Here is a 27,156-nt window from a genome sequence, read left to right as displayed (position 1 = left end):
TCTGTGTGCAAAATATCAGCTCGATTGGATCACGAGAAGTGGGTTAAAAAACGACCGAAAGATTTGCACAGTCGTAAGCGCGCAAGCAAGCAAGCAAGTGAACTTAATATAAAGGATTTAAAAAGCAAGGTAATCGGATGACTATTTTATGATTACTTTTGCTTCGTATCAACATCGACTGCTCTGACCACCACTGCTCAACTTGCTGACCCACCCACACTGGACATCTGTGTGTAACAAAACAAAAAAAGCTTCATAGCTCATCAGATTTCTCTACCAGTCTACGTAAAGTTTCTGATTCGGTAAACATGCCAACGCTTGTATTTGCACCTGGTACCCTCATTTACCCAGGCTGCAAACTCAGATTTTGTCTGTTCTTCTAATAGATTCATCATTAACAACAACAACAAGATCCCCGCAAGTGAAAATAATCCCAAGACAGTAATTCACCGGCAGATGCTAAGAAACTGTAATCTCATTACACGTTGAAAAAGTTGGACTGATAATACTGGAACACAGGAGCCCATTTTTGTAATCTCATTACAGTAAACGGAGTGAAAAATAATACTGAATTTGTAATGTGACCCTGACCGCCCCCGAATCATCGCAGTTCCATTGAAGAAATCCATCATTTTGTGTATGCGGCCAATATGGCCGCCTCTAGTGGCCGCAGGTGCCACGTGCCAACCCACGAGCCCTCGACGCGCACGGACAGGAACGATGCGGCCGAATCACCGCCTCTCGGATCGATACTCATCAGTTAATCGTTTTTTTATCGTCGGCCATGGTCAATCCACTGCTGGACGAAGGCGCCCCCCCCCTCCCCCCACATCACCACCACCTCTCAACAATACCGCAGCGGTGATTGTCCGCCATAGTCATCCCCCCCAACACCCCCGTCTGGCTCCCTACCTCAGCTGCCACTCCGTCATGAGGCGGTTGTTTTAAATATCACGGTAGCAGACCGTGGATTTTAAGTTTAAACAAATTTCAGATATTATCATGGGACCTCCTAAGCCAGTACCAAAATATACTAATAGGGTTTTTCCCCTTTTTTCTGGCAACAAAACTGACACCTTTTGATTCCTTGCAAAAGGTGTCAGTTTTGTTGCCAGAAAAAAGGGGAAAAACCCTATTAGTAAATTTCAGATATGATTACGTTTTCTGTCTCTTAACAAAACATCTATCCACCCGGGGCGATTGTTGACCACAGCTTTCTGGCGGTGCATCGCGGTGGAGCCCATTGAGAGCCACCCGCGTGGATGATCGCAGTCGCCTGGTGGCCTAAGTAAGTGATGTTCGCGAACATACGCACCACATCCACCTCCCGTATAGGTTTCGTAGACTTTTGGGGGCCAGTGTTGTTGGCGAGTAGCACCGATGAAGTCCGACACGGCACACGAGCGGGTGGTGTGGCCAGCAGCATGCCCGGTCGCCTTCGTCTCCCCCGTGGCGATGTTTACACATCGCACCAGGTACTCGTTTGAGGCTGAGTCGACCTAGAGGGGGCCCAGGACCAGTTCAGATAATCGTCACCGGGTGTTGGTGGCCGCGAAGGGGGACTCTAACTCGGGTCGCCGGATTCGTAGCGCAGCGCGCTCACCGCTACGCCACCGCTCCCCACACCCCACACAAGCACACTTACACACCGTAGCACAAAGACACAAACGCACACACACGCAGTTCTGCGGCTCACGGTTACAAAATACTAGAAAAAAACGTAAGAAAATGTGCAAAACAGGACTCCATACAAAAACGCACGCGTACACACGTAGAGGAGTCGGGGTGGGAGAGCGCGCGGAGAGGGAGAGACGGGGAAGAGACGGAGCCAGGGATGGAGCGAGAGAGGAAAGGGAGTTCGATGTCTCGAGTCCACGTGGAGAAATGTACCCAGGCGACAGCCAGGCTGCGCTCGCCCGACTTTGTAAGCATACATTTTTTTTTTCGTCCAGCTTTCTAGCCGACATATATACACGCAGGAGTTGAAGCAAGTCCGGCTGATTGATCACCACCTCCACCGTTAACTCGGGCGTTCCTAAAGGTTTTCCGTGAAGTCGCGACCCCGATACCGTTGGCGACATCAATGGAGGGGTCGCCACGGAAACGCTACGCACTGTGACGTCACACACCCCGCGCCATCGAGTAATCGACCTGTCGTCGTGTTCGCTTTTTTCTTAAGTGTCGTGGCCTTTCCCCCCCACCACTCCCAAGTTAGTTCCGATTCGTAACGATGTTTTGGGGGTTAGATCGCGTAAATATAATTGTGTATTTTTTTATTTAAAGCTTTCGTGACTGCAGGGATTCATATTCTTGGTTCTTGGGCCTCCATAGAGTCCAATTTGTAGTGTATAGTAGTGTAGTGTATAGTTGTATAGTGAATGGTAGTGTATAGTAGTGAAGTGTATAGTAGTGTATAGTGTAGTGTAAAGTAGTGTAGTGTATAGTGTAGTGTAAAGTAGTGTAGTGCCTCCATAGAGCCCAATGTGTAGTGTATAGTGTAGTGTATAGTGTAGTTTATAGTAGTGTAGTGTATAGTGTAGTGTAAAGTAGTGTAGTGCCTCCATAGAGCCCAATGTGTTCGCTTACCGACCATTCCCCTGTTAACGACAAGCTGTTGTAGCTACAGTAAATAATAATTAATGGATTAATTAACTGTTTATTTTAATATTATTGTGTGTTTATACTGTTGTTGGTATCTTTATGTATGAATAGCCAGTATTTAAATATGATAAAGTACGTTTTATCGGGTCAAAGATGGCAATTTTCGATGCTATCGGAACTCATGAAACCTTTAACGTGCATTTCCTGTACTCGCTTAACGACCAAATCACTTGACGACCGGTTCCGTGGAACCAATCACCGTCGTTGAGAGGGATTCAGCTGCATTTGACACTTTCTGATTGTGCTCTCGCCATTGTGCTATGAACCGGGAGGGAACCAATTCGGAACTCTCGCAGAGCGGAGTTGCGTCACCCCACGTGTTAGGGAACGACCCCGCCGAAGCGGACATGGCAGAGCTACTTCTGAGATCCCTTCAAATGTGCCAATGGTGTATATGCTTACCCCGAGCTCTCATACTCTGATGGTGCATCGTCTTTGAGTTGTGCGCCTTTTGGCGTCATCTGGTCCAACCCATGTGAGACTAGGCTCTAAGGAAAGCTGTCTCGGGTGTGGACCATTCAACTTCAAGGACAGTGCATGCATTATCAGAGTTATGTTTTTTGTTTGCATTATGACTCCAGGTATTGTGGTCTATGCAAACATGACTCCTCGTAAAAAAGGTGTCAGTTTTGTTGCCAGATAAGAGGGTAAAAAAACAATAATCATATTTTTTACTGGCAAATGAGGTTCCAATGGTGTGCCTGTTTTCATCCGCACGCACGCGTGTGCACGATGGGGCGGCGCTCGTTCTGCCGCGGATGGAAATGCTCGTCGCACGGCAGTTGAACCGATCGATCTTTTTTCATCTTCTTGGTTCTTTCGGTAAAGTCACGTAGAAGGGAATAAATAAAATAAATAAATACATAATAAAACTTTTTTATTTTATGTTATTATTTCCCTTCTACGTGACTTTCCCGAAAGAACCAAGACGATGAATCCCTGCAGTCACGAAAGCTTTAAATCGAAAGATATTTTTTTCAATTCTCGGATTTCTGATTTAGCCAAAGGAAGCTCAAACTTTCCGTTAAATCGAATGCGAGCGAGTGGTTTTTTGTTTCGGCGGTCTTCGGGTGACCGGGCTGAGATCGTCGACGTCGGTACGACTCGAGTCCTCGGCTCCATCGCTGCGGCTGGACCCCCAGATTCGAACCCAGGAGTTTGGCGGCGCCGGCTCGGAACCTACGACCCCCCCCACCTCCCCCGGAGCCCACCCAAGAACCGTGACGGGAAACTTTAAAATCGAGAAGCGTCCGACTTGCGTGCCACGCTTGGCCAGAGGCTTTGGCGCACGGCCGGAAGCGTCGCGACGCGCAGCAGCCAGAGGTCGCAACCGGGTACCCGATACCCGTACCCTACCCGATACCCGGCTACCCGTACCCGGCCGGGTACGGGTACCCGTTTGCGACCCTGGTGCGGCCGGGTACGGGTAGGCTGTGAGTCACTGGTGAGTAACCGTTTGTCACTCATTTCGGGTAGGGTACGAGTACGGGTAGGGAACGGGTACCCGTTTGCGACCCTGGTGCGGCCGGGTACGGGTACGGGTAAGGAATCAAAACCCGTTTGCGACCTCTGCCGTGCGCCCGACGGAGCCCTGGATCCCCGACGTTCAGAGCGCTCCGTTCTTTAAATGCAGAGCCGCCACAGGCGGTCGGCGTTGTCACCCGTGGCGTTGTCCGTGTTGCGCAAAGTTCCAATGGCTCGCTGGCTGGCTGGCCGGAGCGCGAAGACCGCGACGGGACAGCCCTTTTTTGTTGGACGGATATTAATAAATAATGAATGCTTCGGTAAGATTCTTAATTATTATTATTCTTTTGTAAAGATCAATCGGCATCAGTGCCGCGGGGGTCCCCTCTTTCGTGTGAGGTCCGGTGCCAAGTGGCGCTTTGCTTACCGCCACCGCCCCCTACACCCCCAACCTGTCTGGACGGCCCTGATCAGGATAGCGGAGCAGCAGCAGCAGCAGCAGCTGACGACGACGACGATGACGGGAGGTGCACATCGCAGATTTTAACCGCACCACTGCCGCCACCGCCGCCACCACCGCGACCACCACCGTCTCGTCCTCCACTCCCTCTCGCGTCCGTTCTGACCTCGCTTCTCGCTCGCTCAACGTCCGCCCCCGACAACGCAACGACGTTCGGCGAATTGGGCGACGGGGGTGGAGGGGGTCATTTTGACGGTAATGATCATCTTAGAAGATCGTGTTGGGGAAGTCTTGTGGCCCGTGTATTGCCTCTGATCTCAGAAACGAGTCTGCTGGCATTAGTCGTTGAATCTAGAACAAATAGGTGGTTCCTGCTGCGAGGGGTGGTTCCTAACACTAATCCTTAACCCTAACCGCTAAGCTCTAATTAATTAGTAACCCTAACGCTGCAGCCTAACCCCTATACCCCATCAGCCTTAACTCAAAACCCTAACGCTAACCCTCCAGAGTAACAACAGCTAGCGCTAAGCTCTATCCCGAACACTCCACAGACACCAACCAAGGGGCTTCCCCCTCCGTATTCCATGAGCTGGGGGCTACCGACGCAAAATAGTGAATAGGGCAGCGAATGGGCGGAAACGCAACAACCTCGGGACAAAAAAATCTCCCCTACGATCGTAATAAAAATTAATAAAAACTGTGGAACATCAGTATCAGAGACTCGCTCTCCCACGCACCTCCCCCCCTGCCCCCCCCTGCTCCCTCCGTCTCCCGTGGCAGCGTCTCCCTCACGGCGCGACGCAGCAGCAGCAGCATCGTCGCCTCCCTCGGGCCTCTCGGCCCCCTTCACGACGCTTCTCCTCTCACCTCGCCGTAACTCAGCGGCCGCTCCAGCGAACTCGCGCCGGCCATCGGCGCCGCCGCCGCCGCGGCCCCTCCGGCCGCGTGGCCCTCGAAGCTGGGGCTCGGCGTGATGAGCGAGCGCGAGCCGAAGGGGCTCGGCGAGAGCGACTCCACGCCCGGCGAGAGCGACTCGTAGCCCGGCGAGCTGGGGTCGAGCGCCGACGCGCTCTCCAGCGACGACTCGGAGATGGCGCGCGCCGTGGGCCGCCCCGCCAGCAGGGCGCCGGCGCCGCGCGGGAACAGCCGGTACCACGCCGGGGCGTGGCACTCGGCGGCAGCGACGGTCGAGACGGGGGGGGCGCCGGCGGCACCGGTAGCACCGGCGGCCGCGGCGTCCGTGCCCCCGGAGTCGCCGGCGTCGCCGGCGTTGGCACCGCTGCTGTTGTTGTTGTTGTTGGCGCCGCCGCCACCGCCGCCGCCCTCCTCTTCGTCTTCGTCGCCGGTCGAGGAGGCAGGGTGCAGGCCCAGCTCGTCCAGAGCGATCTGAGCCAGCCCCATGAAGGACTTGCTGTCGCGCCGGCTGTAGTCGCCCCACAGCACCACCTGGGAGGGAGGGAGCCACTGGGAGGGAGCCACTGGGAGGGAGCCACTGGGAGGGAGCCACTGGGAGGGAGCCACTGGGCAGTTGGAGGCAGCAGCCACCCCCTACCCCCCTACGGCAACAACGGAGCCACGCTCACAACAATGAGCGGAGCGCCGGGCGGATAAAACGGTCGTCTCGGTCGGTCAACTCACAGCACCTGGGTCTGCACCATGACCTCCTGCCAGCAAAGAGCCCACACGTCACGTGGCCTCAAAGTGCACCTAGCCTGGCGCAGGCGCCGTGGTGGGTACGCCATCTGCACTTGGTGGCGAACTGCGGCTTTTCTTGTTGCTGCCGCCGTTGTTGTGAGCTCGCCCTGGCCAGTCTGGCGAGCGTGGTGAGTCGGGGAGTGTCGCGAGTGTGGTGAGTTGGCGAGTGGCGAGTGCGGCGAACGTGGTGAGTGCGGCGAGCGTGGCGAGTGTGTTGAGCGTGGCGAGTGTGTTGAGCGTGGTGAGCATGGTGAGTGTGTTGAGCGTGGTGAGTGTGGTGAGTGTGGTGAGTGTGTTGAGCGTGGCGAGTGTGGTGAGCGTGGTGAGTGTGTTGAGCGTGGTGAGCGTGGTGAGTGTGTTGAGCGTAGCGAGTGTGGCGAGCCGGGGACTGTGGTTAGCGTGATGAGTGTGGTGAGCGTGGTGAGTGTGTTGATTGTGGTGAGTGTGTTGAGGGTGGTGAGCGTGGCGAGTGTGGTGAGCGTGGTGAGCGTGGTGAGTGTGGCGAGTGTGGTGAGCGTGGCGAGTGTGGTGAGCGTGGTGAGTGTGTTGAGCGTGGCGAGTGTGGTGAGCGTGGTGAGCGTGGTGAGTGTGGTGAGTGTGGTGAGCGTGGTGAGTGTGGTGAGTGTGGTGAGCGTGGTGAGTGTGATGAGTGTGGTGAGCGTGGTGAGTGTGTTGAGCGTGGCGAGTGTGGTGAGTGTGGTGAGCGTGGTGAGTGTGGTGAGTGTGGTGAGCGTGGTGAGTGTGGTGAGTGTGGTGAGCGTGGTGAGTGTGGTGAGTGTGGTGAGCGTGGTGAGTGTGGTGAGTGTGGTGAGCGTGGTGAGTGTGTTGAGCGTGGCGAGTGTGGTGAGTGTGGTGAGCGTGGCCGCTGGTGGTGAGTGCGACCTCACCTGGAGGACCTTCCCGCGCGGGGTCTCGTCGAAGGTCAGCTTGTGGTGGAAGTCCGGCTCGAGCGAGCGCTGCGCGGCACGCACCTTGCGCTTGTCCACGCACGCCCCCCCGCACAGCAGGTACACCTTCACCGTGAGCACTGCCACACACAGACACAGGCAAAGATCAGTTTAACACGTAGGCTTTCGCGACCAATGTTATTCATAATCAACGTTTTTGGGTTTAGATCGCGTTTATTTATAAATGTGTCGTAACCCTCCACCACCCGACACGGCCAATCAGTACGTTGATTATGAACAGGCAAAGATCCCCAGCGTAGCCTCCACACACCGACCGGGGCAAGTGAGGACACAGGCACAGGCAAAGATCCCCCGGGTAGCCTCCACGCACCGATGGGGGTGTGTGAGCGAGCAGCGTTGATGAAGGCCGCCATGGCACACAAGGGGGTGGCCAGCACTACGCCCGGCTGACTTTACTGTATCACCAATGAGTACCTCGTGTGATGTTCACACTGATATTGGCCGTGAGTGGGAATCGAACTCGGGTTGCTGGGTTCATAGCGCAGCGCTGTAAGCGCTGAACAATCAAACACACACACACAGAGTTCCACACACACACACAGTCTCCGTTTCATCGCTTCATCTGTTGTGGCGTGGTTGTGGCTTGGTTGTGGGGTGGTTGTGGCGTGGTGTGGGTTTGGTTGTGGTTTGGTTGTGGCATGCTGTGGTTGTGGTGTGGTTGTGCTGTTGTGTGGGTTGGTTGTGGGGTGGTTGTGGCGTGGTAGTGTGGTGTGGGTTTGGTTGTGGTTTGGTTGTGGCGTGCTATGGTTGTGGTGTGGTTGTGCTGTTGTGTGGGGTGGTTGTGGTGTGGTTATGGCGTGGTTGTAGTGTGGTGTGGGTTTGGTTGTGGTTTGGTTGTGGCGTGCTGTGGTTGTGATGTGGTTGTGCTGGTGTGTGGGTTTGTTGTGGGGTTGTTGTGCTCTGCTATGGATGTGGCGTGGTTGTGGTGTGGTTGTGGCGTGGTTGTGGCGTGGTGTGCCATAACGTGGTTGTGCTTTGGTTGCGAGGTGGTTGTGGTGTGGTGTGGCATGACATGCTTGTTGGGTGATTGTGGCATTGGTTGTGGAGTGGTTGTGGCATGGTTGTGGTGTGGTTGTGGCATGGTTGTGGCATGGTTGTGGAGTGGTGTGGCATGGCATGCTTGTCGGGTGATTGTGGCATTGGTTGTGGAGTGGTTGTGGCATGGTTGTGGTGTGGTTGTGGTTGTGGCATGGTTGTGGCATGGTTGTGGTGTGGTTGTGGTGTGGCATGGCATGCTTGTCGGGTGATTGTGGCATTGGTTGTGGCATGGTTGTGGCATGGTTGTGGGGTGGTTGTGGTTGTGGCGTGGTTGTGGCATGGTTGTGGTGTGGTTGTGGCATGGTTGTGGCATGGTTGTGGCGTGGTTGTGGCATGGTTGTGGTGTGGTTGTGGCATGGTTGTGGTTGTAGCGTGGTTGTGGTTGTGGCGTGGTTGTGGCATGGTTGTGGTGTGGTCGTGGTTGTGGTGTGGTTGTGGTTGTGGCGTGGTTGTGGCATGGTTGTGGCGTGGTCGTGGTTGTGGTGTGGTTGTGGTTGTGGCGTGATTGTGGCATGGTTGTGGCGTGGTCGTGGTTGTGGCTCTCACGTGGCAGTGTCTTGGCTCCGGGTTTCGGAACGAGGTTGCGGGCTCGCAGCAGATCCACAGTGAGGCCCTCGTCCTTCAGAGAGACGCCCAGCTCCACGTCCCCTACGCACACCACATACACCACCACCACATACACCACACACAATCACACACACCACCACACACACCACCACCACACACAGTACACACACCACCACCACACACAGCACACACACCACCACCACATACACACACTCCGGTCACCACCAACACACAGCACCACCACCACACACACCAACACGCAGCACACACACCACCACCACCACACACAACAACACTCAGCACACACCACCAACACACACCACCACCACACACAGTACATACACCACCACCACATACACACACTCCGGTCACCACCAACACACAGCACCACCACCATACACACCAACACGCAGCACACACACCACCACCACCACCACACACAACAACACGCAGCACACACCACAAACACACACCACCACCACACACAGTACATACACCACCACCACATACACACGCTCTGGTCATCACCACACACGGCACACACCACCACCACACACAGCACACACCACCACACACAGCACCACCACACACAGCACACACCAACACACACCACATACACCACCACATACACACACTCGGGTCATCACCACACACAGCACACACCAATCAGTCCCTCCAGAAAAACGCGGAGTTTTTTGGTGATTGTTGCGGGCAAAAATCGTTGATTATGTGGCACGTTTTCTTAAAAAATGCGATGGAATATGCGGGATATTTATTCAATTTTATGCGATTAAATTGCGGGAACTTGCAAAAACTGCGGTTTGATGAAAAAGAGAAAAAAAAGTGATTCCCCCAACACCCTATTCACTAGGCTACTATTTTAATGTAAAGAGTCATTTCTTATTACTTCCTATGATAAGCAAGCATACTACATCACAGCAAGTGCTGGGAATATTTAAGTTCTCATCTTGTTTTATTTCAGACCTTAACAACCAGATGGCTCAAACTTACAAAACATTGAGTCGAACAAGTTCTGTAGCTTTACAAAATGAATATGCTACAACTTCTGTAAAAATGAATAAATAAAATATAAAAAAATAAAATGTGTGCTTCCTGTTTTACAGAGGTAGCTATACAAAACAGACATCTTCTGTTAAAATAAGTGTTTTCAGTGCACAGTAACGTAAGCAATACAGTAACAGTACAGTCTTACAGTAATGTAAATTTACATACTACTAACAAAAAAGTGCAATCTTACAACTGTAAAGTTGCATAAACTCCTAAATAAAACTAACTACGTAGCCTCTAACACTTCATAACGTTCCCATGGCAACAGGGGAAATGGCTGCGCTTGTGTGAAGTAAACGCAACATTTTTCAACTTTCTGCTAAGATATATGTGACTTTTTGCAACGAAAATGCGGGGATTATGAAATCATGCAAGCCCGCATATTTTGCGCGCGGAAATCTGCAATTTATGCGGCGAAAGTGCGGCGTATTTGAAAAAACGCGCCCCCCGCATAAATATGCGAACTTTGGCTGATTTTGCGTGGAATCTTGCGATCGCATAATCGCGTTTTTCTGGAGGGACTGACCAATACACAGCACACACCACCACCACACATACCACCACCACACACAGCACCACCACACACAGCACACACCACCACCACACATACCACCACCACACACAGCACACACCACCACCACACACAACACACACCAAGACAGCACACACCAAGACACAGCACACACCAACACAGCACACACAGCACATTCACATACCACCACGTACACACCCCATTCATTGCGCACGGTGGTAGTGTTGCGTTAGTGGTGATATTATTGTACTTGTTGTTGGTGTTGTGCTAATTTTGGTGGTGGTGATGGTGGTGATGGTGGTGTTGGTGGTATTGGGGGTGTTGTTGGTGGTGGTATTGGTGGTGGTGATAGTGGTGATAGTGGTGTTGGTGGTGTTATTGTCGGTGGTGATGGTGGTTGTGGCATTGGCAGTGGTGCTCTTGGTGGTATTGATAGTGGTGTTGGTTGTGGTCTTGTTGGTGGTGTTGGTATTAGTATTGGTGGTGGTGTTGTTGGTGGTAGTGTTGGTATTAGTATTGGTGGTGGTGTTGTTATTAGTATTGGATGGTCGTGTTGGCGGTATTAGTAGTGTTGTTGTTGGTGGTGGTGTTGTTGTTGATGGTGATAGTGGTGTTGGTGGCAGTGGTGTAATTTTTGGTGGTGATGGTGGTTGTGGCATTGGCAGTGGTGCTATTGGTAGTATTGATAGTGGTGTTGTTGGTGGTTTTGGTATTAGTATTGGAGGTGGTGTTGTTGGTGGTGGTATTGGTATTAGTATTGGTGTTGTTGTTGGTGGTGGTGGTGTTGGCATTAGTATTGGTGTTGTTGTTGGTGGTGGTGGTGGTGTTGTTGGTGGTGGTGTTGGTATTAGTATTGGTGGTGTTGTTGGTGGTGGTGTTGTTGTTGTTGTTGGTGGTTGCCGTACCGAGGGAGAGGGTGGCCAGGCTCTGTCTCCCTGCCACTTGGCCCGGCCCCAGTCCGTCCAGAAAGCCGCTCAGCTCAGCGTGGGAGTGCAGCCTCACCTGGGGGTACAGCGCCCTGCCACAACCACAACAACCACCACAACAATTACTATTGTGGGGTACAGCGCCCTGCCACAACCACAACAACCACAACCACAACCACCACAACAACCACAACAATTACTATTGGAGGGTACAGCGCCCTGCCACAACCACAACAACAACCACCACAACAATTACTATTGGGGGGCACAACGCCCTGCCACAACCACAACAACCACCACAACAACCACAACAACAATTACTATTGGGGGGTACAGGTCCCTATCACAACCACAACAACCACCACAACCACCACAACAATTACTATTGGGGGCACAACGCCCTGCCACAACCACAACAATTACTATTGGGGGATACAGCGCCCTGCCACAACCACAACAACCACAACAATTAATATTGGGGGGTACAGTGCCCTGCCACAACCACAACAACCACAACAATTACTATTGGGGGGTACAGCGCCCTGCCACAACCACAACAACCACCACAACAATTACTATTGTGGGGTACAGTGCCCTGCCACAACCACAACAACCACCACAACAATTACTATTGGGGGGGTACAGTGCCCTGCCACAACCACAACAACCACAACAATTACTATTGGGGGGGTACAGTGCCCTACCACAACCACAACAACCACAACAATTACTATTGGGGGGGCACAGCGCCCTACCACAACCACAACAACCACAACAATTACTATTGGGGGGTACAGCGCCCTGCCACAACCACAACAACCACAACAATTACTATTGGGGGGGCACAGCGCCCTACCACAACCACAACAACCACAACAATTACTATTGGGGGGTACAGCGCCCTGCCACAACCACAACAACCACCACAACAATTACTATTGGGGGGGTACAGCGCCCTGCCACAACCACAACAACCACAACAATTACTATTGGGGGGGTACAGCGCCCTGCGTCAACTAGCTACGGCCTAGCCACCCTTACCTTTAACCACTCAACCCTGCCCTGTTCTGTGCTCCCTACTAAACTCACCCTAACACTATGCCCACCTTACAGCTGCTCCTGCTGCATTGCTCCTGCTGCCCCCACTGCCCCATGCTGCCCAGACCTTCCTCTGCTTTCCCCATGCCTCAGCTGTTGCTCTGTGTACTGCCCCCACGCTGCCCCCGATCTTCCTCTGCTGCTCTGTGCTCACCCCCCCCCCCCACTCGCGTGCTGCCCCGTGTGCTTCTCTCCACGTGCTGCCCCCCCCCCGTGCCCCACGTGCTGCCCCCCCCCCCCGTGCCCCACGTGCCCCCCTCCCTCCCCCCCGTGCTGTGGCCCGCGTACAGAGTGGACTCGCAGGGCAGGCTGTGAGCTCGGCTGGAGACGGAGGCGCGGGGGTGCGGGGTGGGGGTGGGCCGGGGGGAGAGGCCGGCAGGGGGGGGCGCCCCCCCCCGCGGGGAGCGCGTGGGGGGCTCCGCGGCCAAACCCGTCTCCGTGCTGCGCCGCACCGTGCTGTGCCGACGCACACCTGGGGGAGGGGGCATTGTGGGGAGGGCATGGGGGGAGGGCATGGGGAGAGGGCATGGGAGGGGGTAAATTGGGGGGCATGGGGGGCATTGGAGGGAGGGCATGGGGGGCATTGTGGGGAGAGCATGGGGGGCATTGGGAGGAGGGCATTGGGAGGGGGTAAATTGGGGGGCATGGGGGGGGGGGGACAGACAAAAAGTATTCATAATTAAAAAAAATTCTATGTTACCAGGTAAGGCCCCACTGAGCTATGTGGCTCTTCTTCAGAAGCGGCCTGGCCATCACAAACGACAGCTCAGCGAAGTTGCTGGTCATCAGTGTGTGGAAATGTACAGCAGCCCAAATACTCTAAACGCGCGACGTTGATTCTAAATGTGCAGGGGAAAACACCGGAGGACCCGGAGAAGAATCCACGCGACCACGGGGAGAGAGAGAAAGGGATACCGCAGATTCCAAATATACAGCAGCAGGCGTCAGGGTCGGGATCTAACACATGACCTCCTGTGTACCAGGCGAGGTAGTTAACATCTCCTAGCCACCGTGATGATGATGAGAGAGAGAGACACCGCAAATTACTAATATACAGCAGCAGGCGTCAGGGTCGGGATCTACCCCATGACCTCATGCATACCAGGCGAGGTAGTTAACATCTCCTAGCCACCATGGCACCCCTTACTTTTGGGTAACGGTGCTGCCATCTCCTGACCTTTGGGTGCCACGGTGGCTATGAGATGTTAACTCCCTCGCCTGGTATGCAGGAGGTGGTGGGTTCGATCCCGACCCTGACACCTGCTGCTGTATGTTTAGAGTTTGCGTGTCTCTCTCTCATCATCATCATCACGGTGGCTATGAGATGTTAACTCCCTCGGCTGGTATGCAGGAGGTCGTGGGTTCGATCCCGACCCTGACACCTGCTGCTGCTGTATATTTAGAGTTTGCAGTGTGTCTCTCTCTCTTTCTCTCCCCGTGGTCGCGTGAATTTTTCATCGGGTCCTCCGGGTTTTCCCCTCCACATTTAGAATGAACATCATGCCTTTTCTTCGGAGTATTCGGCTCCCGCAAAAACATTTCCACGTTGAGCTGTCATTTGTGGCGGCCAGGTCACGTCCGAAAATTTAAAAAGCTACATAGCTCAGTGGGCCTTACCTGGTATAATAAAAATTAGTCGAGTTTTAAAGATCTCCCCGTGTGGCCCACGACGCGCAGCTGGGGGGGGGGGGGGGGGGCGATGCTACACGTGGCCGCCTGCAACACAGCGGTAGCGGATGCAGCGGCTTCGAGGGGTTGGTGGGACACGCGCGCTCACCGATGTCCTGAGGCTCCCTATCCCCACGGCTCGCCCCGTGCGCGTCGCGAGGAGGTGGCCGTTGCAGCCGTGATTCGCCACGGTTTTAGTTGGCAGCGTTTCGTCATTGCAAGGCCCTCCCCGCTGGCCAATGGCGGCCCCTTAATGGCCTTTAGTGCGACCCCATGACGTCAGTGCCGGTTTATCCTAGCAGCACAAGTAGTAACTACTAAATTTCGATTTAAAGCTTTCGTGACTGCAGTGATTAATCGTCTTGGTTCTTTCGGTAAAGTCACGTAGAAGGGAAATAATAAAATAATAAAAATAAAACATAATAAAATAATAAAAATTAAAATCAAACATTTAATTATGTTTTCTTTTTATTCTTTTTATTATTTCCCTTCCACGTGACTTTACCGAAAGAACCAAGAAGATAGTAGCTACTTCATATGTAGTAGCTACTACATGTAGTAGCTACGGGGCCCGCACTTTAAAGGGCCCCGCGCTAAATGCTTTGAAGCTATCAATTCCGGTTCAGTGATTCTGTACTTGCTCTATTACTATAGTACTATACCGCCTTCAACTTGTGTGAACGACTGGGTGTTTAAGGTTTGCGATTTGTCGTATTATCCGGTTGTATAGCAAATGAAAAAAATACAATTACTTTACTATGCAAGTAAAACATGTATGTGTTTTAATTTTAACGTTTTTTTTTAAATATAACACCCTAATGGATTCAAATGCGTGCCAGGCCCTCAAAACGGATTATGTCTTATCGGCGAAAGTGTCCCACCACCCCCGCCCCCTGAAAATGAGTGAAGGAAACTGGGTTAGGGCAATAATACTGTAATCATAATGAGCTCAACTCGTAACGCTGCGCTGCTGCACGATATCCGCTCCTCGCTCTCGTAGAGATAGGAGAGGACGACTCAGGGAGAGGGGGGACGACTCATAGAGGGGACGGCTCAGAGAGAGAGAAGGGACGACTCAGAGAGAGGGGACGAGTCATAGAGAGAGGGGGCGACTCAGAGAGAGGACGACTCAGGGACGACTCAGAGAGAGAGAGGGGACGACACATAGAGGGGACAACTCAGAGAAAAGGATGACTCAGACAGAGAGAGGGGGTACGACTCATAGAGGGGACGACTCAGAGGGGGGATAACTCAGAGAAAGGGGACGACTCAGAGGGGACGACTCAGAGAGAGAGAGAGAGAGAGGACGACTCAGAGAAAGTGAGGGGGGACGGCTCAGAGAGAGAGAGAGGACGACTCATAGAGGGGACGACTCAGAGAGAGGGGGGGCGGCTCAGAGAGAGAGAGAGAGGACGACTCAGAGAGAGAGGGGACGACTCATAGAGGGGACGACTCAGAGAGAGAGGGGACGACTCAGAGAGAGAGGGGACGACTCAGAGAGAGAGAGAGGACGACTCAGAGAGGGGACGACTCAGAGAGAGTGAGGGGGGACGGCTCAGAGAGAGAGGAGACGACTCAGAGAGGGGACGAGTCAGAGGGGACGACTCAGAGGGGGGATGACTCAGAGAGGGGACGACTCAAAGAGAGAGAGGAGGGGGGACGACTCAGAGGCACCAGGAGAAGGAACCACAGACGAGTGGGGAGGCAGCGACAGCAGCCACGCGGTGATTAGAAGCCAGCGCTACCAACAATTGCCCAAGCTCTGCGCTCCACTGTTTATATGAATGTGCTATTGGGGAGAACATGCAAATTCAAAATATACAGCAGGCGTCAGGGTCAGGATCGAACCCGGCTGCTTGCGTTGTGGCCAAAACGTCGTGAGAATTATTTTATTATGTTTTATGTTTATTATTTTATTCTTTCCATTCTACGTGACTTTACCGAAAGAACCAAGAAGATGAATCCCTGCAGTCACGAAAGCTTTAAATCGAAATTTAAATCAGGCAAGGTAGTTAACATCTTGCCACCGTGGTGCCAATAATGAATGTTTACGCGTGGCAGGAAAGCGGAGCGCCCAGAGAAAGCCCACGCACGCGAGGGGGAAACGCTCTATCCCCGTGCAGGCGGAACAGATGGGAGCCCACATCTTTGCTGTGCCGCCTTCTCCTGGCAGAGCCATGGGGTACGGCTCCTCCTCGACGCCCACCCAGGGGAAGGGAAGTTTCGCAACATGTCTGTGTTATCCACCAATCCCTTGCTGTTGCCTCCACGGTGATGGACTAGAGGTCACGTGGTTAGCCGCCACCTAACCCTACTACACACGCGTGTCCAGCAAAACAAAGATCCCCCGTATAGCCTTCAACAGAGTGTTGGGGCAAGTGCTGTTACCGAGCAGCTGAAGGTTCGAGTTGCCAAACGTCAGCCTCGAAACCTTAATGACTTGGAGATCTGCAAAGAGGAGTGGGACAAAATCCCTCCTGAGATGTGTGCAAACCTGGTGGCCAACTACAAAAAACGTCTGACCTCTGTGATTGCCAACAAGGGTTTTGTCACCAAGTACTAAGTCATGTTTTGCAGAGGGGTTAAATACTTATATCCCTCGTTAAAATGCAAATCAATTTATAACATTTTTGACATGCGTTTTTCTGGATTTTGTTGTTGTTATTCTGTCTCTCACTGTTCAAATAAACCTACCATTAAAATTATAGACTGATCATTTCTTTGTCAGTGGGCAAACGTACAAAATCAGCAGGGGATCAAATACTTGTTTCCCTCACTGTACGAAGGCCACGCACTCTGGTGCACGAGGGGGCTGGGTGGCCAACACCACGCCCGGCCGCCTTTGTCTCTCCAGTACTCATGTTAACGACACCGCACCGGGTGCTCATTTTAGGCGGTTCAGAGAATCGTCGCTGGCATTGGTGGGCCGTGAGCGGGAATCGAACTCGGGTTTGCCGGGTTCGTAGCGCAGCGCGCTGACCGCCACACCACCGCTCCCCACTTCACTCGGCAAACATCGCATACAAAGACAAAGGCACCCCGGGTAGCCTTCACAGACCGTCGGGGCAAGTGCTGTTAGCGAGCAACACTTATGAAGGGGCCGGCACGGAGCACGAGGGGGTGGGTGGCCAACACCACGCCCGGCCGCATTTGTCTCACCCCAGCGGCGATGTTTACAACACACCGCACCAGGTACCCATTCGAGGCTGAGTCGACCTAGACGCATGCACGCACCCGCACCGGGGTGCGAGCCGGGAGGCGAGAGGCAGGGCAGGTAGAGGGAGAGCGCCTCCAGGGAAGACGAGAGGCTGTTCCTGCGGGGAGTGGAGCGTGGGAGACGGAGTCCCAGCGTCAGGCGTTGCTTTCCCATCGCCGTGGGCCTGAGGAACACCACCATTGACATGAGCAAAGACAAAGATCCCCCGTATAGCCTTCGCAGACTGTTGGGGGGGGGGGCAAGTGCTGTTCGTTAAAGGCCGACACGGCACACGACGGGGTGGGTGGCCAGCACCACGCCCGGCCGCCTTTGTCTCACCGCAGTGGCGATTGTTAACTACACACCGCACCAGGTACTCATTCGAGGCTGAGTCGACCTAAAGGAGGCACAGGAGCGGTTCAGATTTCGTCACTGGTGTTGGTGGCCGTGAGCGCGAATGGAACTCGAGTCGCTGGGTGATTTCGAAAACGTTTTGGTTTAGCAATGTTTGTTTGTTGTAGTACAGAGTTAGACTGATCATTTTAATCTAAATTGTCTTATGGTTGTTGTTATTGTTTTGCACACAGCATTGATACACGGTGCTTTTCCTGGAAGACTTTGCTGTTTTTTCCTGGATTTTTCTGTTGCGCGCAGTCACTTTAAGATGTTTTTTTGTTCATGTTTTCTGTTTGTTGCGGTTGCACCCGATTCAAGAGCCGAATGGCTCACAGGGCTATACCTTCGATTTAAAGCTTTCGTGACTGCAGGGATTCATCTTCTCGGTTCTTTTGGTAAAGTCACGTAGAAGGGAAATAATAAAATAATAAAAATAAAACATAATAAAATAATTCTCTCTTTTATTTTCATTATTTTATTATTTCCCTTCCTACGTGACTTTACCGAAAGAACCAAGAAGAGGGCTATACCTAATAAACTGAAACTGAAACCGCTTGCAACGCCACATCATCGCTAACCTCCTCAACGGCACCCACATCGACACCGTGAGCATCGAGGTCGACAGCAACATCTTCACGTGCGCATCAAGGAGGCTCGCAGCATGGCGAACGGCAACGTCGCTGCTTGACATCACCGTCACTGACATCACCCACGCCGTCGCCGTGAATAGCAACAACATTTACGGCCCTCACTGTTACTCATGGCCGACGTCAACATCGGAATAATTACCGACAACAACAACAACAACATCGTCAACAACGTGGTCGCCGCGAGTAGCGTTGCTATTATCATCATCATCATCAATAACAAAAATCATCATCGACAACATCCGCATTATTATCAGTGCCGGATTAAGCTAGTGCGGGGCCTGTAGCATATGTTATAAAGGGGCCCTAAAATAAAATAACACCTAATTATTAAAACACACATTTTTTTACTTGCATAGTAAAGCAATCGTATTTTTTCATTTGCTATACAACCAGATAATACGACAAATCGCTAACCTTAAACACCCAGTCGTTCATAAAAGTTGAAGGCGGTATAGTACTATAGTAATAGAGCAAGTGCAGAATCACTGAACCGGAATTGATAGCTTGAAAGTGCGCGGCCCGTAGCATTTGTAGCTACTTGTGCAACTAGGATAATCCGGCACTGATCATTATCACCATCAAAGTTAAATTGCCATCATTAACACCATCGTTGACATCATCATACATTCTTCATCATCATCATCATCGTTGACATCGCCAGTGTTACTGCCATCAACATCGACACCATCGCTGACCGCAAACGATCCATCATCGTGAAGGTCACCGCGATATGGTGGGTGGGGTAGGTGGTGGGAGCGGTGGCGCAGCAGTGAGCACACTGCGCTAGAAACCCGATTTCCAACGCTCCGTTAACTATTCTCATTACAGCATTACCGCTCACCGAGTTTACCTCTCTCTCGCCTCCCCCATCTCTCCCCTCTCTCTTCACTCTCTCCTCCTCGCCACCTTTGTATTTTGTTTTCGATTTAAAGCTTTCGTGACTGCAGGGATTCATCTTCTTGGTTCTTTCGGTAAAGTCACGTAGAAGGGAAGTAATAAAATAAAAAAACAATAAAAATAAAACATACTAAAATAATATAATAATATAATAATGTATTACTTCCCTTCTACGTGACTTTACCGAAAGAACCAAGAAGATGAAACCTTTGTATTTCTCCCTGCCTATGCCCAGTCTCGTCCCACCCACAGAGTTTGACGACATCACCCCCCCCCACCCACAAAACCTCCGTCTGTTTGTGTCTGTCTCTACTCGTGTCTGTTTCTGCCTGCCTGCCTCTGTGTTCGTCTCGCTCTCTTTGATGCTGCCCGTCTCTGTCTATATATCTCTAAAATGACTCAATGTATGCAAGTATGTTGAACTTCTAGATTTGAAGCTTTCGTGACTGCAAGGATTCATATTCTTAGGTTTTTTCGGTAAAGTCACGTAGGTACCTACGTGACTTTACCGAAAAAACCTAAGAATATGTTGGACTTCTTTTGCACCGTACGTAGCCAACCGTGCTAATCGGAGGTGCGGAGGAAGGACAACACCACTAAACACAACAAGAAGCAGTTCTAAAGAAATTAGTTTGTCAAACTAGATGATGATTTAAAATTGCATAGCTCCAGTGGCTTCCTAATATCGGAAGGAAGAGCGTTCCAGACGGCCGCAGAAGTGCATCTGAAAGCGCCGCGCGAAGGAGTGACCGTCTTTGTTCGATGGCTCGCAGCGAAAAGCCGCTGCTACGAGGATGACCACCGTAGTTCGCGTGATGGTTTATGCTGCTTGACGAGATCAGCATGGTATTGTGGTTCCTTTGTGTCAAGCACTTTGTGTGTAATGATAGCAAAGGCAAAGATCCCCCCTATAGCCTGAAGAGACGGTTAGGATAAGTGCTGTTAGCGAGGAGCACCTATGAAGGCCGGCACGGCACATGAGGAGGTGCTGTAGGTGGTGTGGCCAAAACCACGCCGGTACCAGGTACCCATTTGAGGCTGAGTCGACCTACAGTAGGAGGGGCCTAGGACCGGTTCAGAAAATCACACAGCAGCAGCAGCAATCAACATCACCCCCTTCTGCGTGAGCCTGGCAGGACCCTCCTGAAAAAGAGTCATAAGACTCAGTGAAACTTTGCTGGGTCAACAAGCGGAATGATAATCATCTCTCCATAATAGAGGGTTTTTTTTGGGGGTTAAATCGCGTAAATATAAATGTGTTGTTAAACCCGCCACCATCCGACACAGCCAATTAGTTAAGGCTTGTCACGTCAAAAAAACATGCCAATTAGTTACTAGTACAGCACACCGATGTGTTGGAGAGTAAACGCACAACATTTAGAATTCGAGTACGACGTTTCGCCAGCAATCACAACTTACAAAATCAGGCGAGAGCCAGATTTGTTATGGATATTATTGGTCGCGAAAGCCTCCGTGCTAAGTCATCATTTCTGTCGGGGTCGTTATCTCTTGGTTGCCTGTATCTGCCCGTCTCTGTCTTTCTGTCTCTATCTCTACGTATCTGTTTCACCGTCTCTGCACTGAAAGAGATACAGCGCCACCGTGGCGAGATGTTAACAACCTCGCCTGGTATACAGGATGGTCGTGGGTTCGATCCTGACTGACGCCTGCTGTATATTTGGAGTTTGCGTGTCTCTCTCACTCATCATCATCACGGTGGCTAAGAGATGTTAACTACCTCGCGTGGTCTACAGGAGGTCGTGGGTTCGATCCCGACCCTGACGCCCGCTGTTGTATATTTGGAGTTTGCGTGTTTCTCTCCCCGTGGTCGTTTGGATTTTTTCTGGGTCCTCCGGTTTTTCCCTCCACATTTAAGTATTTTCCACGTGATAAGCCACTTCGTTGAGTTATCATTTGTGGCCAGGTCGCTTCTGAGTTGGGCTTTACTTGGTAAAATAAAAAAACGTTAAAATATTTAAGTTTTTATGTTTTACGTCTACTACAAGACAAAGACCCCCCGTATAGCTTTAACAGACTTTTGGGGCAAGTGTTATGAGCGAGCACCTATCAACGACGGCACACGAGTGGGTGGGTGGCCAACCACGCCACTGCAGTGGCAATGTTTACACATTGCACCAGGCACTCATTTGAGGCTGAGTCGACCTAAGGGGAGACCCAGAACCGGTTTAGAAAATCGTCACTCTTATTGCGACGAATATCGGGAGCGAGAATCGAACCAGGTTCGTAGCGCAGCGTGCCAACCACTGTACCACCGCTCCCGACCGATAAGGGTACAGACACACACACTTTATACACGGATATCGCTCTCTCTGTCTCCATGACTATGTCTCCCCATCTCTCTCTCTCTCCGCGTCTCTCCTGTCTCACTTTACACATGCGTCACTGATAAACGGATAGATTCTTCTAATTCACAAGCTGATTCAATAATTATCTCCCACTCTTGTGTGTCTGGATGTGTATGTGCGTGGCCACCCACCCCCTCGTGTGCCGTGCCGGCCTTCATAGGTGCCACGCTAATGGCACTTGCCCCAAAAGTCTGTTAAGGCGTAGTACTAATTACATACCTGCATTTCCCATAAATATGCTAAATTCCTCTTGATATGCAATTTTTTTGTCAAGGCGCCCTTCCCCCCTTCCAACCCAGCTTAAATATACGCTCCAAGCGTGGTGGTGTTTCATTCAGACGCTGTCTCCCCGACAGACCTGGTCTTCACCTGAGGACGGCTGATTGCGTTGTGGCCGAAACGTCGTGAGAATTATTTTATTACGTTTCATTTTTATTATGTTATTATTTCCCTTCTACGTGACTTTACCGAAAGAACCAAGAAGATGAATCCCTGCAGTCACGAAAGCTTTAAATCGAAATTTAAATCTGTTAAGACTATACGGGGGATCTTTGTCTTTGTAGCGGGGAACATTTGCGCAGCGATCAGTGCGCTGCGCAGTCGAACCCGCGACCCGAGCTCGCTTCTGGCTCACGGCCAACACCGGTGGCGATTATCTGAACCGGTCCTAGTCCTTCCCTGGATCGACTCAGCCTCAAAATGAGTACCCGGCGTGGGTGTGTAAACATCACCACTTGGCAGACAAAGGCGGCCGGGCGTGGTGCTGGCCACCCACCCCCTCGTGCGTCGTGCCGGCCTTCATAGGTGCTTCTCGCGGACAGCACTTGCCCCTGAAGGCTATATGGGGGAACTTTGTGTGTGCGACATGTACAGTACATCACACCCTCCCCCCCGTCGTGTCTATCTCGTACCGTGTGGCTTTCCGAGTACTGCACAAGAGGTTCTGATAACACCCGTGAGATCATTCTGGACCAAATCATTCCTCTATATCCGATTCGCTTGCGTTCTACATTCATTCATTCATTCCAAGCAACACTCACCCGATCATGACAACACCCTCCGAACACCGCTGACCGCTGAGTCTTGACGCTCATTCGCAGGAGGACCCTGCGAGAGCGCTTAGCGACCTGCGTCCATCGTTCTCCCGGAGCGCGGCAGCTGACAGTTTTATAGAATTGGCATTTAAGCTTAAAAACCAGGCTACAGTCTACGTTATAGATTGCCAGTACGCTCACCGAGATTAATAACCATTGCTACAGTCTACGTTATAGATTGCCAGTACGCTCACCGAGATTAATAACCATTGCTACAGTCTACGTTATAGATTGCCAGTACGCTCACCCAGCTTAATAACCAGGCTACAATCTACGTTATAGATTGCCAGTACGCTCACCGAGATTAAGAACCAGGCTACAGTCTACGTTATAGATTGCCAGTACGCTCACCGAGATTAAGAACCAGGCTACAGTCGACATTATAGACTGCCAGTACACTCACCCAGCTTAATAACCAGGTTACAGTCTACGTTATAGATTGCCAGTACACTCACCCAGCTTAATAACCAGGCTACAGTCTACGTTATAGATTGCCAGTACACTCACCCAGCTTAATAACCAAGCTACGGTCTACATTACAGATTGCCAGTCAGTACGCTCACAAGATTAAGAACCAGGCTACAGTCCTATATTATACACTGCCAGTACACTCACCAAACTCAATAACCAGGCTATAGTCTATATTATAGACTGCCAGTACACTCACCCAGCTTAATAACCAGGCTACAGTCTACATTATAGACTGTCAGTATCCTCACTCCGATTAAGAACCAGGCTACAGTCTACATTCGTGTTTTTTTGTTTTTCAATTATTTTCATTTCATTTTTTTTATTCACTTATTTTTATTTTAATATCTACGCGACTTTACCGAAAGATATTTTTAGGTTTTTTCGGTAAAGTCACGTAGGTAAAACATTACAATTAATAAAATAAAAATAAAATAAAAATCACGACGTTTCGGAGGCAACACAAGCTTCCGTCTTCAGGTGGAACCGTCACAGCACGATAGCTGTATCAAGTAAGATTACAGCAATCGTGCTGTGACGGTTTTATTTTATTTTAATTTTATTAATTTAAATTTACATTTTTAACCTACGTGACTTTAGCGAAAAAACCTAAGAATATGAATCCTTGCAGTCACGCAAGCTTCAAATCTATAATTTACATAAAGAACCAAAGAATATGGCTATTTCCTTAAAAAAAAATGCCCCCACCTCCGCCACTCCACCTCCCCCACACCTTTCCCACCGTCGCCCCTCAGGCGCCTGGCCAACGATGGAGGAGTAGGCCAAAACACCATCGAGAGCAGTGGTTCTTCACCTTTCACTGCAGCCTTGGACCCCTTTGCTACTCAGTCGTTAACAACGAAAGCCGTCTCTGGTGTGGACCAATCAGTTTCAAGGACAATGGATATATTATCAGTGTGTTTTTGGTTGCATTTAGACCACAAGTATTGTGGTTAATGCGCACATGATTCCTTATAAAAAAAGGTTTCAGTTTTGTTGCCAGAAAAAAAGGGGGAAAACCCTTATTATTAAAGTAAGTTGTAACTTAACGTGTCCGTGATTAATTTTTGTGTCGATAATTTACCTTCTATATATAAAAAAAAATCCGTCCGTGTCTCGCACGCACAGAAAGGGCATCTCGCAACCCCAGAGGGTGCGTGCCACCCCAGGTGAAGAGCCACTGGGCTAGAGGCTAGGCAGGTGCGTAAGCACAGCACTCGCTGGGCCGTGGCCAGTGCCATCAATGTGTGTGTGCGATGCATCTTTGAGGATCTAATACTTCATCGGTATTGTTATCATGATTATCAGAATCGATGTTCCATACCCCCGCCCTGTACTGCACCAGTGCCGCCTACAATCCACCGCTGGTTGAACCGAGGGGCAGTTTACTTCGCCTTGTCGCTCGTGGGCCGTTTGCTCACAGCCATACTTCACCACGCCGGTTGTCAGCCGGTGTCGTGCGTGCCCCGAGTAACTGATGTCATCGCCGTGCCCGGCAAACTTGACCGTCTCACCTGACCCTCGTATGGTTAACAAGGTGAAGACGATAATTGTTTTTTACCCTTCTATCTGGCAACAAAACTGACACCTTTTTTTTTTTACAAGGAGTCATGTTTGCATAGACCACAATACCTGCAGCCATAATGCAAACAAAAAACATAACTCTGATAATGTATGCACTGTCCTTGAAGTTGATTGGTCCACACCCGAGACAGCTTTCCTCAGAGCCTAGTCTCACATGGGTTGGACCAGATGACGCCAAAATGCGCACAACTCAAAGACAATGCACCATCAGAGTATGAGAGCTCAGGGTAAGCATTTACACCATTGAAACCTCATTTGCCAGTAAAAAATATGATAATTTGTTTTTACCATTCTATCTGGCAACAGATCGCAGGTGCGGAAACATAGAAGTACAACACAACAATTGAATTTCGGCCGCACTGCCCTCTGCTGACCGCCACGGCACTGCCTGGAATACGCCTGCAACACCTGTGGTGCACGGTGGTAGGTGGGGAGCGGTGGTGTAGCGGTTAGCGCTACGCTGCGCTACGAACCCGGCGACCCGAATTCGATTCCCGCACACGGCCAACACCCAGTGACGATTATCTGAACCGGTCCTGGGCCTCCCCTAGGTCGACTCAGCCTCAAAATGAGTACCTGGTGCGGTGTGTAGTAAACATCGTCACTGGGGAGACAAAGGCGCCCGGGGCGTGGTGCTGGCCACCCACCCCTCGTGTGCCGTGCCGGCCTTCATAGGTGCTACAATAGCACTTGCCCCTCCAGTCTGTTGAGGCTATACGGGGGATCTTTGCCTTTGCACGGTGGTAGTCACCCACCCAATCGCGATCCAGGCTCTTACCTGCTTAGCTTCCCGGATGCTTCGTTCACGGGGCCGACGGGTATTTAAAGCCCCCCCCCCCTACGCCGTGTGTGTCGCTCATGGGATGAATGGGATGGGGGGCTGGGGGGGGGAGGGTGTTGTTTGACCATACTTCACCGCGCTGGTCAGTGCGGGTTCGTGAAGGGTGGACGCGGGGGGAGAGATTAACCGCTGCGTGTTGGGAATCGAACGAATGTTGTGGCAGGGATTCTTAGAGCACAGCGCGCTAACCACTGCGCCACCGCTCGCTCACCCCCCCATATGTATGATTAGTATTTACGGTCCTTTGAAGATGAACGGAAGCCATCAAGGGCGCTCGCTCTCTCTCTCTCTCTCACCTCGTGTCTGCTGCGTATCGCTCCTCGTGTGCGTCTCTCCACGCCGTTGTACTGAACTTAGACACGTCGCCCTGAGACGTGGCGGGGGGGGAGGCGATGGAGGCGTCGTCTGGCTGGAGTTGAGACGGGGGTAGGAGGAGGAAGAGGGGGGAGAGAAATGAATAATGACCATCAGTCATGTGCAATCCACTGCTGGATGAAGGCATCTCCCCCCCAATACAATCGCCACCTCCGCCTAGCGCAAAACGCGAACGGTGAAGAATTGTCGGTGTCAGTGTAACGCGTCGGTGTCTTTCGCGAGCAATGTCATCGTCCGTAGTAGAGGTGGTTTTTTTGTGTGTCGTCAAACTCGCCACCACCCGACAATTCGTTAAGGTGTGTCACGTAAACGGAACGTGCCAGTCAGTTACTAGTGGAGCACACGGCGGGTTTGTGTGTTGGAGAGCAAATCCACACACACAAATTGTTTTTTTAAATGTGCTGACGACGGCGGCCAAAGGAGATGTGGAGCCACGCGAACGAGAGAGAGAGAGGGTACGTCCCCCGTGGAGATGGAGTGTGTGAAGGGGTTCAGGATGGATCGATAGATGGATCGTAAGAGGGAGCAGCAGGGGGGTGAGGAGTACTTCATTCAACAGTGGATAGATCAAGGCTCACGCTGCTGATGATGATGATGATGCAGGATACATTTAAATTGCTATAGTGGTTATTGACAACTGCATCCGTGCAACACAGAAACCGCAACGTCTAAAAAAAATACAGAAATCATGAAGACGAACTCAAAAAAACAGATCGATGTATAATTCTAATCGACAATGAAATTCGTTATTTTTTTTGGTTGTTAAATTATCCAAACATCAAATGTCCCCCCCCCCCCCCCCCCCCCCGAGGTTTGTAGCATACACACCGTGCAGACGCCGTCACAACAACCACCGTCTGTGGCGGTGGTGGTGTTGGTGGCGGTGGTGTTGGTGGTGTTGGTGGTGGTGTTGGCTGCGTTGTGCGCTCGTCTCCGATGAACATCCGCACGGAGTGTGTCGTGAGAGAGCGCGCTGTGTGTGTGCGCCGTGTGTGCAGAGAGAGGAAGGGAGGGATGGCGATGGATGGGGAGGGAGACGGTGAGGTGGGAGGAGGAGGAGTGCTGGGGTGGTGATGGTGGTGAGGATGGGGGGGGGTCACGTGACCCGCAGACCAGCATCCGCGCGCCTCGTCGCCAGGGAAAC

General features: G+C 51.5%; 1 protein-coding gene across 1 annotated transcript; it reads right to left on the bottom strand.

The window, feature by feature from the left end:
* Positions 1-2,407: 2,407 nt before the first annotated feature.
* LOC133340826 (regulating synaptic membrane exocytosis protein 4-like) lies at positions 2,408-27,073 on the bottom strand. The gene is made up of 8 exons (XM_061549247.1): positions 26,841-27,073; positions 25,934-26,046; positions 17,380-17,525; positions 12,766-12,949; positions 11,359-11,471; positions 8,833-8,934; positions 7,168-7,307; positions 2,408-6,031 (listed from the first exon to the last, which is right to left on the bottom strand). Exons 3-8 carry the CDS (start codon positions 17,513-17,515, stop codon positions 5,432-5,434), a joined length of 1,275 nt encoding a protein of 424 aa, XP_061405231.1. The 5' UTR covers positions 17,516-17,525; positions 25,934-26,046; positions 26,841-27,073; the 3' UTR covers positions 2,408-5,431.
* Positions 27,074-27,156: the final 83 nt, after the last annotated feature.

This window comes from Lethenteron reissneri, chromosome 10 (genome assembly GCF_015708825.2).
Source record: "Lethenteron reissneri isolate LAM-NWPU_2019-01 chromosome 10, ASM1570882v1, whole genome shotgun sequence".
In the NCBI taxonomy this organism is placed as follows: domain Eukaryota; kingdom Metazoa; phylum Chordata; class Hyperoartia; order Petromyzontiformes; family Petromyzontidae; genus Lethenteron; species Lethenteron reissneri.
This window is presented reverse-complemented; position numbering and strand designations above follow the sequence as displayed.